The 14,979-nt window shown below is 53.9% G+C and overlaps 1 protein-coding gene across 2 annotated transcripts in view; it reads right to left on the bottom strand.

The window, feature by feature from the left end:
• Positions 1-2,306: 2,306 nt before the first annotated feature.
• Positions 2,307-14,979, bottom strand: part of GRIK3 (glutamate ionotropic receptor kainate type subunit 3) — a 225,299-nt gene continuing 212,626 nt past the window's right edge. Inside the window, exons 14-17 of one of the 2 annotated variants that reach the window (XM_064493745.1) lie at positions 12,190-12,412; positions 11,371-11,674; positions 9,645-9,652; positions 2,307-8,780 (exon numbers count right to left, since the gene is read on the bottom strand). In XM_064493745.1, the coding sequence (XP_064349815.1) occupies positions 8,650-8,780; positions 9,645-9,652; positions 11,371-11,674; positions 12,190-12,412 (666 nt within the window). In that variant the 3' untranslated portion in view covers positions 2,307-8,649. The remainder of the gene's footprint in view (positions 8,781-9,644; positions 9,653-11,370; positions 11,675-12,189; positions 12,413-14,979) is intronic. The other variant, XM_010977514.3, reaches the window with a different exon arrangement.

Below are 14,979 nucleotides of genomic sequence, written 5' to 3'. Positions count from 1 at the left end.
GCAGCACACCCTGCCCTTGGAGGTGAGGTGGGAGTGAGGTGGGGGTGGGAGAGAGGCAAGGCTCAGCATCACTTCCTTGCCTCCTATGGACAGAAACTTGGAGAAAGAGAGCTCAGTGGCTGGGAGGGCCAGCCAGGTGGAGATGGGCTGAGCAATGAAGTCAGGGGCTTCTCAGAGAGGCTGCCCAATCCAGAGGCAATCAGAGCCACCCCACCATCCCTAGAGGGCTGGCTGACCCTAGTCTAGAGCCTAGAGTGTCACAGATGGGCTTCTGGGCCAGGCTCTGTGCCCCCCGGGGAGGATTCTTGCCTCACTGCTCACCACTCTGTCCCCAGGGAGGGCTCGGCCCACAGTAGGTGCTGATTACCCTTCTCCTCCATGTTTAAGATTATACACCTAGTAGGTAGTAGAGCTGGAACTCATACACAAACTATTTGTTTAAGTCTATGAATGGATAAATAGATGGATGGTTAAATGGATGGATGGATGGATTGAGGGTGGGTAGACAGGTAGAAGGATGGATTGATTGATGAATCAGTAGGTGGACGGAAAGATGTTCATGAGAATGGGGTTAGATGAGTGGGTGGATGGATGGGATGGATGGATAAATGGATGAGTGGGTGCCCTACCTGTTCCTTCACCCCCACTGTGGGCCTAATTCCCACCATGTCTCTTCCTTGTCTCTTGTCTACATCATTCCACTCCCTGTTGGACTTAGAGTCCACTCTGAACTCCAGTATGTTCACTACTAAGGGATGGACCTTACCTCTGCCCCCACTCCCACGGCTGACAGATGTCCTTCAACTCAGGGCCTCTTCCTGCCGCCTACCTGGCTCAGACCCAAGGCCTCTTTCCAGGCTGTGGCTCTCAGCTACTGTAACCCATAGGGTCTTGGCCTCCTTTCCATTCTCCAGGGATTCCTGGGGACTTGGCTTGGCTTACCTGGCACTTGTCAGTTGACAGAATAGGAGGCTTCACAATTTAGGAGGCCTTCCCAATTCATATAATTTTCCAGTTTTCTCAACCCTCCTTGAGCAAAAACCCTGGGGACCATGATCCCCTTACTGTCACTGTCCACAGCTGATTGGGCCACAGGTGATCCACTGTCCCAAGCTGGTCCAATCATAGTCACTATCCTGGGAAATAGAATGGGGACACAGAGAGACTGAGTCAGTGGGGACACTTGGACTGAGAGGTCGTGTAGAGTGAGGGTCTGAGCTGTGTCAGGGTCTGAGGCAAGTATGAAAGGAGAGGATACGTGTCAAGAGCTTAGCCCAGCACCTGCCACATAGGATGGGCTCACAGACATTAGCTCTGATTACAATGGCGTCACAGGGACGCAAGGAGGGTTCTGGATGCAAATTAGTCTCTGCCAATTAATCGATTTGCATGAATTCTGGAAGGCAGAAGTGAGTCAGAGCCCCTCTGCCCGCCCCTGTGGGAACAGAAGGTTTTTTTAGCAGCACTACTCCAGTTTTCTGGGTGATGACAAGCAATTGTGATGAGGGCAGTGGTGGTCCTGGCTTCCCGATCCAGGCCTTCTGAACCCTGGATTGCAGCTCTGGTGTGTTTTGGCCTCATAGTTCCGATGCCAGTCTCAGAGGTGGTCACTCCCCTGGCAGGTCACTACTGTTTTGTCCTGGGAGCCATTGGAAGCCCAGGGTGGACTTTCTCCCTCATTTTCATCGGTTTTTTTGAAACATCTGTATTCAATCCCTTCCTGCCTAAAATGCCCTGTCCTGAACCCTTGTTATGTGTACAGTTTCCATCTCCTGAGAGTAACAGACTGAGAGCTTTCTCATTTCCAGTTTGGAAAAGCTCAGGTAAGATCTCTGATCGGCCAAGCTTGGATATGAGGTTCACCCAGCCTCCCCAGCTGTTGCCAAAGGGACAGGGTCACATAAGGACATGGCAGCATCCAAGGTAGCTATGTGGATGGAGATGAGTTGGGGAGGAAGGTGCCCAATGAAAGGGAAGACTGAGGTCAGATAATGTCAGAGACAGACACCACCTGCTCAGTATCTGAAATGGGAACCAGGGGCCTTGGCTAGAGCCACCCACTTGCCCATCACCAGGGTCTCCTGCCCAGGGCCCAGTCAGCCCTGGGTGAAGACGGCACAGCTTAACAGCCAGCACCCTCTGGTTCTAAAGAGAGAAACAGAAAACACACCTTGAGGGAGCCCTGTTTTCTAGAAACATTTCTTTATTTAAAATTTAAAACCATATTACTTCATACAGCAAACTGTGCACTTTGATATATCACAGTGTCTTAAAAAGGAAAATAATCAGATTTGTTTGGAAATTTATTTACATCAGCCTAGAATGATTGGCAAGTAACACAGTTACTATGAAACCCAAATTGTTACAAAATGTTTACAAAAAACTATATTCATAGAAATTCTGCATGTCCACAAAGGGCATCCCCTGAATGGCCCAGAGACCAGTGTGTGGGAACCATGTTGAGTGGGAGTGGGGGGCGTCCAGGCACTCTGGTCTGGGTGGTGGGACAGGCCAGGGGTCTCACATGGTGCTGTCTGGGGGCTCAGCCCAGGGGCTGGGAATCCAAGTCCCCATGATGGGAGGCCCAGCCAAGAAGTTGGCCCAGGCAGAGGTGGGCTGGGGGCTTGGAGCACAGTGCCGTGGGGGCCCCTGGACCCTCGGATTCCTGTTCTGGAGCTAAGACAGGCCCCTCCTCAGGGGGTGGGGTTCAAATGTGCTCTGCCCAGGGCCCCGGAGGCAGACCCAGTTAAGAGCAGACCAGTCTGAGGCCTGGGGCCCAAGAAGAGGGCAGGCCGCTGACCACGCGGAAGCCCACTCCAGATCGTCTCTCTCCCGCATGCTCCAGAGATGCTCTGACCTGTGACAGAGCAGGACCACTAGCTAAAGGACTGGAATTGTGAAGAACAGACAGATCCGGGTGGGGCAGGGGCTGAGGTCTGAGGGTACTGCCGGGGGCTCTCTGCCACCGCCCTGCTGGGGGAGGTGTGGCAGGGGAGAGCCAGCAGACAGGTGGCACCTAGTGTGCTTGGACAGGAGTGCCTTCTTGGCTTCCCCTCTTTCACCCCATGTCACTGTTCTGCTCATATCTCGGGCTACTCTGTTAACTCCCTGACAGCTGGCCTCGGGGGCAAATGGGGCTGGGGAGGTTGTCTGAGGTGGGACAAACTCTTGGTTGCAATTACTGGGTCTACAGCTGCTTTCCAGCATCTGGAGGCCTTTGATCTGTAAAACAGAGACACACTGTGGGGTGACTTGAGGTCTGTTCTAGAAGGCAGGGGATGGAGGCAAGGTCAATACCTAGGGCACGGGACATTAGACTGGCACGCTGGCAATGCCCAGGTGGCCATTCTCTGTAAAAAGGGTTTCCCTAGCTGGGAGCTCTGCCTTCGCTTGTGGGTGAGAATGTGAGGCAGAGGCCTTTGCCGTCTAGAATTCTCCAGCCTTCTACGGTATTCCAGGTGGAGCCTGACGCCTACCTGGTGGCTGTGCAGGCAGGTACTGAGGGCAGGTCCAGGGAGTGGCCCCCTCCACCCCTGCCCTTCGGCTCCCTGTTAACTGCCCTGGTACCAGAGTGTCATATCGGCTCAGGATCCAAGTATGGGGACGACACTGCTCTCCTGACACAACCCAGCTGTCCTGCCTCAGACACTCTCAGATGCAGAGAAGGCCCCCGGGCCACTCCTGCCCCTCCCCAGGAGGACTGGCTGTGCAAGGCCCATCTGCCAGCCCTACACTTCTCCCCTCTTGCTCAGGGTCTGCAGCTCTGATGTACGCATTCCCTTTCCCTCCCCTCCCCTCCCCCCTGGGGCTCTCTACAGCCCCTGCCCCCAGTGGCCTCCATCCCAGACTTAGTGGCTGCAGCCTCCACCTCTCTCCTGGTCCCCACCCGTACTGGCTGGGTTATGTACACTCCGTGTGCAGACGTGCGGGGAAGGGTGCGTATACACATGGGCGACAGGTCATATATACACTGTGCATATATATATATATACAGCATATATATATATATCTTTTTACATTCATATATATAATGTACACAACAGTAACCTTCCACCAGAAACAGTTTTGTGACTTTCATGTATGGCCTCAGTGCTGAAATTTTTAACTCCAGGGCAAATCCAGGACCGAAATGAGGGCTTGCTTCAAACTGGGCATGGGAGCAGAGGGCAGGGCCCTCCCATCATGGCAAGCAGCTGGGCCAGGTCCCGCTGCGCCCACCCAGCCTAGGGCTGTTCCAGATGTGTCTATTCCAGACCCCTGTCTACAAGGGTTGGGCTTACTTCTTGCGTCTGCCCACGGGGCGGGGCCCATCTCAGATGTTAAGTCCATACAGCTGTCCGTCCAGACCGCGAGGCCCATCCCAGATGGCTAGCCACACAGGACCAGAGACATGGGCCGGAGTTGGGCCTATTTCCAGATGTTTGTGCAGATAGCTGGGAACGGCTTGGGGAGGGAGCAACTTCCCGCCGAGTGACGGAGTGGCCGCTGAAACCCCGCACATCAGTGCCCCTGGAAACGATGGCGAGGAGGGAGCCTCGGACTGTCCTCAGTGAGTGTATGCCTCCCTCTAACTTCTGTTCTCCAGTTTAAGGAGGAGAGTGACTTCTAACTATTTAGAGCCTTCACCCACTACTGCCTGGCCCCTACTCCATCCTGGGCCAGATTTCCCCTCTCCCAGCGCCCGGGGAGCCAGTGTGCTCTTCCAGCTGAGGCAGAATTGTGGCTGTGATGGGAGTAGGTGCTCCCGGCCTTCAGAGGTTCAGAGTCAGCTTGTCAGCCATGGGGGCCTTACCCCTACTGAAAGTCACCTGCAACATGGGGCCACCTGAATGGATACAAAGGTCTCAGGGTTTTCTTATCAGTCCATAGAAGAGAGACCAGTAACAGGTCAAGGGGGGAGAGATCAGGAGGCCCCCTGGCCCCAAAGCCCCAGGGCCTTGGAGGGTGTGTGTGTCTTCACTGCCGCCCCTCCATTTGGCCAGTGTGAGCAGGCTGAGAGGAAGCACCGGCATCTTGGGGTGGGAGGTGCGGATGGAAGGTAGGGGTGCTCTTCTTTTCAGGACCAACATGTGGGGCCAGACAGAGACAGTCCAGCACCTGCTCAGGCCAGTCCCATCTTCTGTTCCATCCAAACCAGTGATGATGCTTCCATCACTCCCAGCCACCAGCCTCAGGGCTTCCGTGTGTGTGTGTGCCCGTGAGCACCCACTGTGGTCAGATCCACACCTGCTGGCAGGTGGGTCTAAAGTTTAAGTCCACATGACCCACCTTGCTGAGAATAGCTCTCCACCCCCATCCCCAAGATGCAGTGGGCACCTTCGGTACCCTGCGAGAGACACAGCTCACATGTGGGCAGAAGTGGTCTCCGCAGTGCTCTGAACACCGGGCTGGCCTCCAAGACAAACACAGGACATCAGGCAGACTTTGAACACTATCCACACACATGGACATAAGGCCTGAACAGGAGGCCAGATCATTCCACCTCTGTTTAGGACTCTAGATGTCATTTCAGCCCCTGTCGGGGGATTTCCTTAATTGAACTGTACCTCTGATTTCCACCATTTCCCCCTCCTTTCATGAAGGTCTTCCGACCCCATGCCACCTCCTTTTCTTCCTCCCATCACAGTCTATATATGTGCATAGCCTCAGAAGAAATGACACGTTCATAGCGTGTCATACACAAAAGCACATACACATGTGTGTGAGATGAACTTGGATGTGAGCATGTGCTATGAAATTAGACTGGCTAAAGAAAGATAGTGGCTTGTGTCTGTGGTTGGTGAGATCACAGATATCTTCATCAGAATCTGGTTATCTGGGAATTGCCCCCAAAGTGTCATTTTCCCTTCAAACAGGACACTCTACGTAGAGCTAGGAGTCACCAGCCATGAGTCCCTGAAGCGGTTCACCCCTACTTGGCCAGTCTCCCCATGCCCATGCCTGTGCAACCTTGGCAGATCTCTGTGACAAATGATCTCTCTCCGTGACAGAAGTGCACACAGACTCTGGTTCCCTGCCTTCCTGATTGTCCATCTCTGCTCCTGCTGTGAGCTGGAACATATGTGTGTCTCTGAACACACATATGTGAGCATACACACACACACACACTCCACTCCCACATGGTTTCTCATACAACATGCATCGCCCTGTGCCACACACCTGTCTGGTTCTGCCCTCCCTCCCGCCCTCCACTGCGCCCACAGATACACGTACGCTCACATGCAGACGCCTTGATGACATGGCTTCTCCTTTTAAACATATTTGGCGATGTTTGCGGGTTTCAGTGTGTCCTCTGCCCTCTGCCATTTGGTGCCCAAACGCACACACACACACAAGCATGGACGTATACATATGTATACCCACCAGAACCCCATTACAACATGGCTTCTCCTGTTTTTATATGTATGGAGCCCTGCTGCTTGTCCAGATTTGTCTCGCTCACCCCCAGTTTGCACACATGCTCACATACACACGTCAGAACCCAAAGGATTCTATTATTGCCTGCCCGGGACTCTGTTACATGTTCTAATTTGCCATTCATGCCCAGCCCCCAAAGATCACACATACAAAGACAAAGACACACATATATGCACACACACACACACACACACACACACACACACACACACACACACACACACACACACACACTCCTACACCCAGAAGCTCACGACAGCATGGCTTTTCCTATCATGAGATGTGTTGGCTGCGTGGCATGTCCAGCCCTCTTCCCCCACCTCCGGTGCACACAGCCTGTCTGAGCCACTGTGATTCTGGGAACCAGCTGGTTTGGCCCTGCAGCTCAGTTTGGAAGAGGGACGGTATTCATCACACGAGTCCACTGTGCTCTCCTGCCTTGGGAGTCCTGAGGGGAGCTAGAGATCACCCTTCACCCCAGCTGAGAAGGTTCTTGAGACCTAAATACAGCTCTTCTCTATGCAGGGTCCCCAAGCAGAAACAGGAGAGAGATGGAGTGGGGTGGCTGGTGTCTCCTGGGCCCCTGTCCAGAATCTCTAGCAGCCATCCCTGCCTCGAAGACTGCCCTTGCCTCGGCCATGGGCAGCCCTGCTGGCCCCATCGCGTTCTCTTTAAGGACACTTTGTTCCTAATCCTTTCATGTCTCAAAACTTCTCCCAGAATCGTAGAGTCACAGACCTCTAGAGTATCCATCACAGCTAGCTGGCACCCACAGATCATCTGGTCCATCCTTCACTTGAACTCATCAGCTACTGCTCCTCTGCTGAACCCCCAAACCCCACAAAGTCCCAGCTGCTCTGGACAAGAGACCTGGGGCCATAATGGCCTTGTGTCTCTCTGTGGGGTCTTTGGTTAATTCTCCAGGAGGCAGTTTCTCCCTCCCTACCCTTGGGTCCTCTATGAGGAGGCTATCCTGAACACTTTCTCTTTCTGGGGAGCATCTTTGGGTGTGGCAAGTCCAGGAGGCCAGGAGTTCTTTAGGGCCCCTCTGGCTTTCCCTACCTCACCCAAAGCTGGCCTGTGCAGTAGGACGCCATCTTCTTTGGAGGAGGGGTGATGACGTTCACTTCAATCTAGGCTATTTCTCTCCTTCCATGATGACAGAAGAAGGTCAAGGTGAACTGGCCAGGAACGGGGAGCTGCTGAAGAGCAGCTGGCACAGAGCTCATGCTCCCTAATGCCACCAGGGTTTAGAAAACAGCATGGTAACCAGCAAAGTAAAATCCAACGGCTCGATGGCTCGAGGGCTTGCAGGATTTCCATGGAATTCACTGTTCCTCTGGGCTTCAAATATTGGCTGGGTCTCTGGGCATCCTTTATGAGAGATTCAGGGGTCCTCCTCCTCTGGCCAGAAGGTGGAGAAAAATTTGCTTTGACCACTCCTCCACTCCTAGAACCTCCTGGAAGAGTAGGGCACACTGGGACATTGTCCAGAAGGATTCAAAATGACAGTCTCTGCATTCTCCTCTCTCCTGGACTCCAAACTCCTCTTTTCTCCTGTGGGGCTCTCTGCCTTCGACTTTGCCAAAACAGGGGCTTCCATGGATGGTGTCAAGTCCAGGAGATCAGGACCATGTGAGCAGCCCCTGCGGGATGAAGTCTTCCTTCTGCCTGGGCATGTAGGGTGGCCATCTCCCACCTTTAGCTCCCATTGGCAGCCAAACTATAAAATCTGAAGGTACCCAAGGTACTCTGGTCTCATAGTCAAGTTCCGGAAGGCCTGGGCTCAGGGGAAGGAGTGGCAATATAAGAGTTGTTTCCCATTTCCTTTGGCCTCTGCAGGGCCATGGTAGAAACTTCTGACTGTAGAAGAGAGTTGAGGGGCAGGTGAGTTTGGCCTGAGAGAGGCATGTGCTTCCTTTGGCCTTGGCTGTCTTGGCTGGCAGCTTTAGAAACCCATAGAAGGAACAAGAGGAGGGTGAAGCCCAAGCAGCTGGCCTGGGGGCCTGCTGGTTTCCTGGTAGGTTAAGGGCAGGGTCTCCTGGCCCAATAGGCAGGCAGCAGCTCTGGTCCCCAAGCCCAGCACAAGGGACTGAGGACGTTCCTTCCAGTCTCCTTTGCTTTCCTCCGTCCTGCCCCGAGGCCTGTGGTCCCCACCCAACCTGTGCCTAGGGGAACACAGGGGCCAGGGATGTGCTGCAGGTCATGCTGTCCTTGCCCGGAAGCCGGCGATCATTGAACGTGTGCATGTTGATGACGGCGTCGGTCTTGACCATCATGGGAGGCTGTGGCTTGTGCTTGACCCGACGCTGGCAGGTAAGGGAGAAGCGGATCTCGTCGGCCACGGTGCTGCAGAAGGAACGCTGGGTGGGGGTTGGGGGAGTCAGGAGGGGAGAAGGGGCACACGCGTGAGGCCTTGCCCAGCAACTCCAGCCAGCTCCTCCTCTTCCTCCCAGAGTCTGTGCCAAGGCCACCGGGCCTCTCTCCCACCTTTACCCCACCCACCATCCGCCCCCTGCCGGGTGGTCAGTTTGGGGAGCAGCCTACAAAGCATCAGGTTCTTGGTTGGAGACTAAGGTGGTATCATCTTAGCCCCATTTTCCCGATAAGTATACTGTGCCTCTGATTGGCATTCACATTAAAGTTCAAGGAGTTTACCTCCCTGATTTTTCTCCACTAGATTCTGAGGGCAGGAACCAGCCAGTGTCATCCGGGCCAGCCCAGCCCCCAGCTCTAAGCCTGGCTCAGAGTCAGGGCTTGAGAAACACTTGATGAATCTATGGATAACCTTGCTGGAAGGGCTTCCAGCTGAGGGAAGGGGTCACTGTGCTCCCACTTTTGGAAAGTCCAGTTCATATTTTTCCACTGGGAGGCAGGTCCCTAAAGGACTGTGGGTGGCAGTGGCCTCTTCAGGCCTGGGTCCCTGTGGGTTTCCAAAGGAACAGCTCAAGTGCAGCAATGCCCACAGGTATCTCATGGCAGTGACTCCACGAAGCCAACTGCCAGAGGTTGTCCTGCGGCTTGTCTAGAAGGCAGCGGGGCTGTCACCATCTCACCTTGCCCAGGGAGGCCCGGGCATCAGCATTCAGACAGTTCCTATGCAGGTTGGGTGGTGCAGGGGCATAGGGACCTGGCTTTGAGTTCTGGCTCTGCCTCTTACCAGCTGGGTGACCTCTCCAAGCTTTCCCTTGCTTCCCCACTAAATGCAGAATATCATCCCTCCTCACCTTCCTTTCTGCATTCTGAGACTATTCACTGAGACCCACCATGCACCAGACACCTAGTGTTCTAGGTGTTAGACACACAGCTGTGAAAAAGACAGATAAGGCCCCAGCCCTCAAGGAATCCCTGGTCTAAGGATGGGACAGAAACAGATAATAAACATATGAACAAATAAATAATTTGAGAGAGGGATAACTCTTATTAAGAGAAAAAAACAGTGAAATGAGATAGAGTGGGGTTGGAAGGGGCACAGGTGGGGCAGATGACCCGAGCTGAAACCAGAATGACCAGAAGACATTAAGAATATGGAGTTCTGAGGGAAGAGCATTGCAGGTGGATGGAAAGCATGTGCAAAGGCCCAGGGGAAGAAATGTGCTTGGTGGGTTAAGGACTAAAAATGTGGCCAGTGTGTATGGAGCAGAGTAAAAGAGGGGAGGGTGGGAATGAGGAAGTTAGAGAGGTGGGCAAGGACCAGATCCCATAGACTTTTGGTGGAATTTGGAGCTCATTCCAATTGTAATTGTAATTCTAGTACAACCTAAAGAATTTGGTTGTTCTTTCTGGATGTAGCATAATTTCCTACACTGTTACCTATTACTGGACATTTTGGTTTTTCTACATTTTTTTTCATGTTACAATGAACACTTTAACACACATCTTTGTAAATAAAACTGTACATATCTTTGGCCATTTCCACTGCGGGCATTTCTAAAAGTAGAAATTGACTGATCAAAACATGCGGTCATTTGTAAGTACTCTGACCATACTGCAAAAGTTGCCTTCCAGAAACATACCCTCTTGGTTCCCCCCAGCAATACTGGAACGGGTCCCTCTCTTCACACCCATGCAAACTCCAACACCAAGAATTACCTTTGCCCTTTCCTCTTTGTTGACTCAGACTTTCTGATTATAAAGGACGCCACTTCATTTTGGATGGATGTATAACTGCATCTTACACAGATGATGTAACTGCAATCTCCTTCCACACTTGCCCTGTATCCCTTTGAATTTCTCTGTGAAAGGTGCTTCCCCCCAGTCCAGTGGCCCTCAACTCAAGGTGCACATTTAAATCACCCCGTTCGGTTTCTTAAGAAGCCAATTCCAGGCTCCGCCACAGACCAATTAAAACCCAGTCTCTGAGAGTGAGGCCAGGGTATTAGCACTTAAAACGCTCTTTCGCTGTGATTCTAATGTGCTCCTGGGACCCAGAACCACTGCCCAGCCACACTTGAATTAATCAGACGGGTTGAACCTAGCTAGCTTGGGCCGCCCTGCTTAACTCTTTTTCTTTTTTAAACTTTTGATTATGGAAATTTCCAAATATATGCAGAAGTGGAGAGAACAGTATAATGAACCCCTATGTAAGCATCACGAAGCTTCCACAATTACCCTGGAGGGTTTTATGCAGGGGAAGGACATGGTTTAAATTAAGTTTTAAACAGGGCACTGGCTGCTGTGTGGAGAGCAGCTGGTTTAGAGGAAGAGTGGAGGCAGGAAGGCTGGAGTGGAGGCGGGCGGGTGGTCCAGCTGGAGGTAATGGGCGTGGCCTGGAATCACGGTGATGGGAAAGTGAGCTCCCAGTGGGTGCAGTGATGGGAAAGAGAGCTCCGAGTGGGTGCAGAGGTGGGGCCGGTGGGGCCTCCTGGATTGGATGCAGGGTGGGCTACGGTGAGGATGGGGTCAGACACCTGCTTGTGCCTTGCACAGTGGAGATGTGAAACCAGCCCGGACCCTGTCCTGTGTCCTTCCCTTCCCCGCGCAGACCCCAGTTCTGGGGGGCTCACCTGCTCCCGCTCTGCTGTTTTGCGGAGCTTGTATACAAACTCGCCCACGGCCACCAGCACAGACAGGACCAGCCCGGCAGCCAGGACGATGAAGATGCCCCCGATCTTCTGGATACCCAGGGCGCTGGCCTCTTTGTTTTCCTCCTCGGGACACCCGCTGCCCCGCCACCATTTCTCCTTCATGATGTGCAGCTTGTCTTCCTCCTGCAGCTGCAGGATGGCGATGGTGATCTTGTCCCGGTACGGGGAGCCTGAGTCGGAGAGACGGGGCCCTGGCTGTCAGCAACTTCCGGTCCATCTTGTTTGCCCCCGTCAATACCCTGGCAGGCACCAGCCACCAAGCTTACACAAACGGGGATCCTATGACCAGGAGGTCCCTCTTTCAATCTATCTATGGTGTCTAGGTGGGAGGAAGGGTCTAGACGTGGGGTAGAGAGCCTTGCCCATGGACCCCTGTCTCCACCCGCCTCTGGCAGGCCCTGTGTATCTGGGCTGCATCCACAGGGAAGAGATAAGGGAGAGGTGGAATGACCAATGAACCGACCCCCCACCCTGTGTTTGCCCCAGTCTCCTGCTCAGGCCAGGGCTGACCCCTCGAGGCTTGTGGCTCTACCCCTTTTCTCTGGGCTGAGGCTGTGCCGCGTTCCGCCTTTTAAGGCTCCTGGGGCAACACGCGAGGGGGAGCCGGAGGCTGAGTGTGCGCATGAGCGGATGGGCGGGGCCTCCCCCCCCCCCCCCCCCCCCGACTCCGCAGCTCCTCGCTCACCCATGGGCGTGCCGATGCCGTAGCCCTTGGAGTCGATGAGGCCTCCGATCTGCGTGAGGTTGCAGTTCCTCTGGGTGATGTACTCGATGGTGGTGGACTCCATGAGCAGGGCGTAGTCCGCCGTCAGCGTCCGCTGGATGCCCTCCTCGTTATTCTTCACCAGCGCCGAGGGCTTGCTGCTCATGAAGGCCCACATCTTCTCAAAGGTGGAGATTTTGGATTTCTGGGCGGTGGCGGTGGCGGTGGGGGTGGGGAGATGATATACACACACCGTTACTGAACACATGGGGACCAAGCACTGAGCAGGACTTGGGGCCCAGAACTCTGCACAGTCCTCAGAGCGAGGGAGTGTCACCCACTGCTCAGATGTGGAAACTGAGGTCCTGGGAGGAGAGGTCCCCAAACACACAGCTAACTGAGTGATAAAGCGTGGAGTCAGACCAGGGTCCACCTACCTGGAAACCCTTGGCTCTCTGCCAAGGCATAAGTGGTTTTTAGGCTGCTTTTTAAAAAGTGAATTTTCTTTCTCTAAGGTTTATTCAACAATTACCTGTGCAGGCCCTGTTCTAAGTGCTGCCCTGCACGAACTCACTGGTGCCTCCTCGCCATCAGAGGGGCAGGGACTCTCACCAGTCCAATTTTACAGATGAGGAAATTGAGTTTAGCTGTGCCTCAATTGGCCTAAGTTTACTCAGACACAAAGCAGCCAAACCAGGCTTCAAACCCAAGCCCCAGAGTCCATGCTCCTAACTGCTCAGCAGCACAGCCTCAGAAACTGCTGTGAGGGTGGGGAGGGAGGGGTGGGTGCTGATGAGGGCAGAGCTCTGTGGGTTCTGGGCCCCTCGCTCCCACTTCAACCAAAGCAGGCCCCTCTTGTGTACCACGGTCCAGGGGAAGATTTGTCTGAGGCAAGACTTCTTGCCTCTTCTCCTTCAATACAGTGAAAGAGAAGCAAGGTGAGAATTGCAGAGCAGGGAGAACAGTGGGGGCAGTCAGAGCAGATGGTCCACAGGCCCCTCACTCCCTTGTCTCCAGAGCATCCTGGGCTGGATGTTGCTACATAAATGGAACTGGCATTCCTACGATTAGGCCTGGTGGGTGGGCTACTGTGTTTGCCTTGCCTGGCTGGGGAGACTCAGATAGGGCCTGGGGCTGGGAGAGGGGGCCAGGGTTGAATATCTCTGGCTGTCTGAGGGTCTGAGGACACCGGGCCAGCCAAGGTGCAGGGCATTCGTGAGATTTCTTGGGAACTTAGTGCCTGCCAGCTGCCTGCTCCCAGCAAGGATCAGCCCTGCCTCCGTGGGTCCCAGGGGAGCAGGTGGCTCTGCAGGCCCCATGGTCCCCGGCTGCTTCCAAGTCTGGCTGTGCCTGTCTGTGATGTCAGCCTGTCTGACTGGCACCCGGCCCAGCTCCGGTGTGCGTGATGGCACGGGTGTGCTCAAACAGGCTGGAGGGGGGCTGGGGGAGTGGGGAGAAGCTGTGTCTGCCAGGAGTTGTGGGGGGATGGGCCTGGGAGGAAAGTGGACCTGCTACTCTCCGGGTGCTTCCTGACTCTAAGGACTGTCCCCTCCCAAACTGGCTCCTGGAGACCCAAGCATGGCTGGGAGAGGAGGGAGCCCCAAAGCAGCAGGCAGCACCCTACTTGGGATTCCATCTGAGCCCAGAATCCCTTGATTACTAGTGATGCCTTCTTTGGGCACAAGGCCCGAGGACACCTTCACAGATAAACAGATTCCCCTGCAGATTTATTGGCCCTGAAGCCGGAAGGGCAGCCTGGAAGGGCTCAGATGCTCAGAGCCCTCTGCGGGTTCCATCAGAGCGGGGAGCTGGCTGCCCCCAGCTCCTACAGGTCCTCAGCCTGTCCTATTTTCAGCTACTCCTGCTCTCCAGCTACTCCACCTCCACAGTTACTGTCTTACCTCGGCAACTCCGGCCTCCAAACCTTCTGTGCTCTCTGGCTGTTCCATCCTCCCAGCTTCTCTTCCACCTCAGCTCCTCCAGGCCCCAGATGCTCCCCCCGCACTTAGCTACTCTTGCCCTTAAACACATTCCTGATTTCCAGCTCTTCTGACTCTCCAGACATTTCTTATTTTCTAAATAATTTCTGATATCCAGACTCTCCCCACTCTGGCTGCTTTTCTCCTTCTGGTCTATTCTCACTCTGCTACTTTTCCCACCAGATTCTCTGTTGGCCAGAAGCTTCTAACTGGCCCCAATGATCTCCATCCCTGGGATTCATGCCCTGGTGTGACCCCTTCCCTGTGAGTGTGGACTGGGCCCAGTGACTTGCTTTTAACTCCCCCAGGGGTGATAGGATGTCACGTCTGAGATTAGGTTACAAGAGACTATGATTCCTGTCTTGCTTGCATTCTCTCTGACTCTTCTCGCTCCCTGCTTGATGGAAGCTGGCTGCCCTGCTGTGAGCTGCCCCATGGAGAGGCCCACATGCCAAGGAACAGAGGGCAGCCTCCAGCCAGTGGTCAGTGGAGACAGAAGCCCTCTATCCAACAGCTTGGGGGAACTGAATGCTGCCAACAACCATGTGAGCAAGCTTGGAAATGGAGACTTGTGACTACAGTGCTAGCCGACACTTTGATGACATCCTTTGAGAGACCTGCACAGAGGACCCAGCTAAGCTGCTCTGATTCCTGACCCAGACTGTGAGATCATAATTGTTTTAAGATACAAAGTTTTAGGTAATTTGTTATGCAGCAGGAGATACCTGATACACTCTCTTACATATACCCACCAAACTACTTCTTTTCCCAGTATAGTTGCTTTTTCAGATAA

This window comes from Camelus dromedarius, chromosome 14 (genome assembly GCF_036321535.1).
Source record: "Camelus dromedarius isolate mCamDro1 chromosome 14, mCamDro1.pat, whole genome shotgun sequence".
NCBI lineage: Eukaryota > Metazoa > Chordata > Mammalia > Artiodactyla > Camelidae > Camelus > Camelus dromedarius.
Note: the sequence above shows the minus strand (reverse complement) of the source record. Positions and strands in the feature narration are given on the sequence as shown.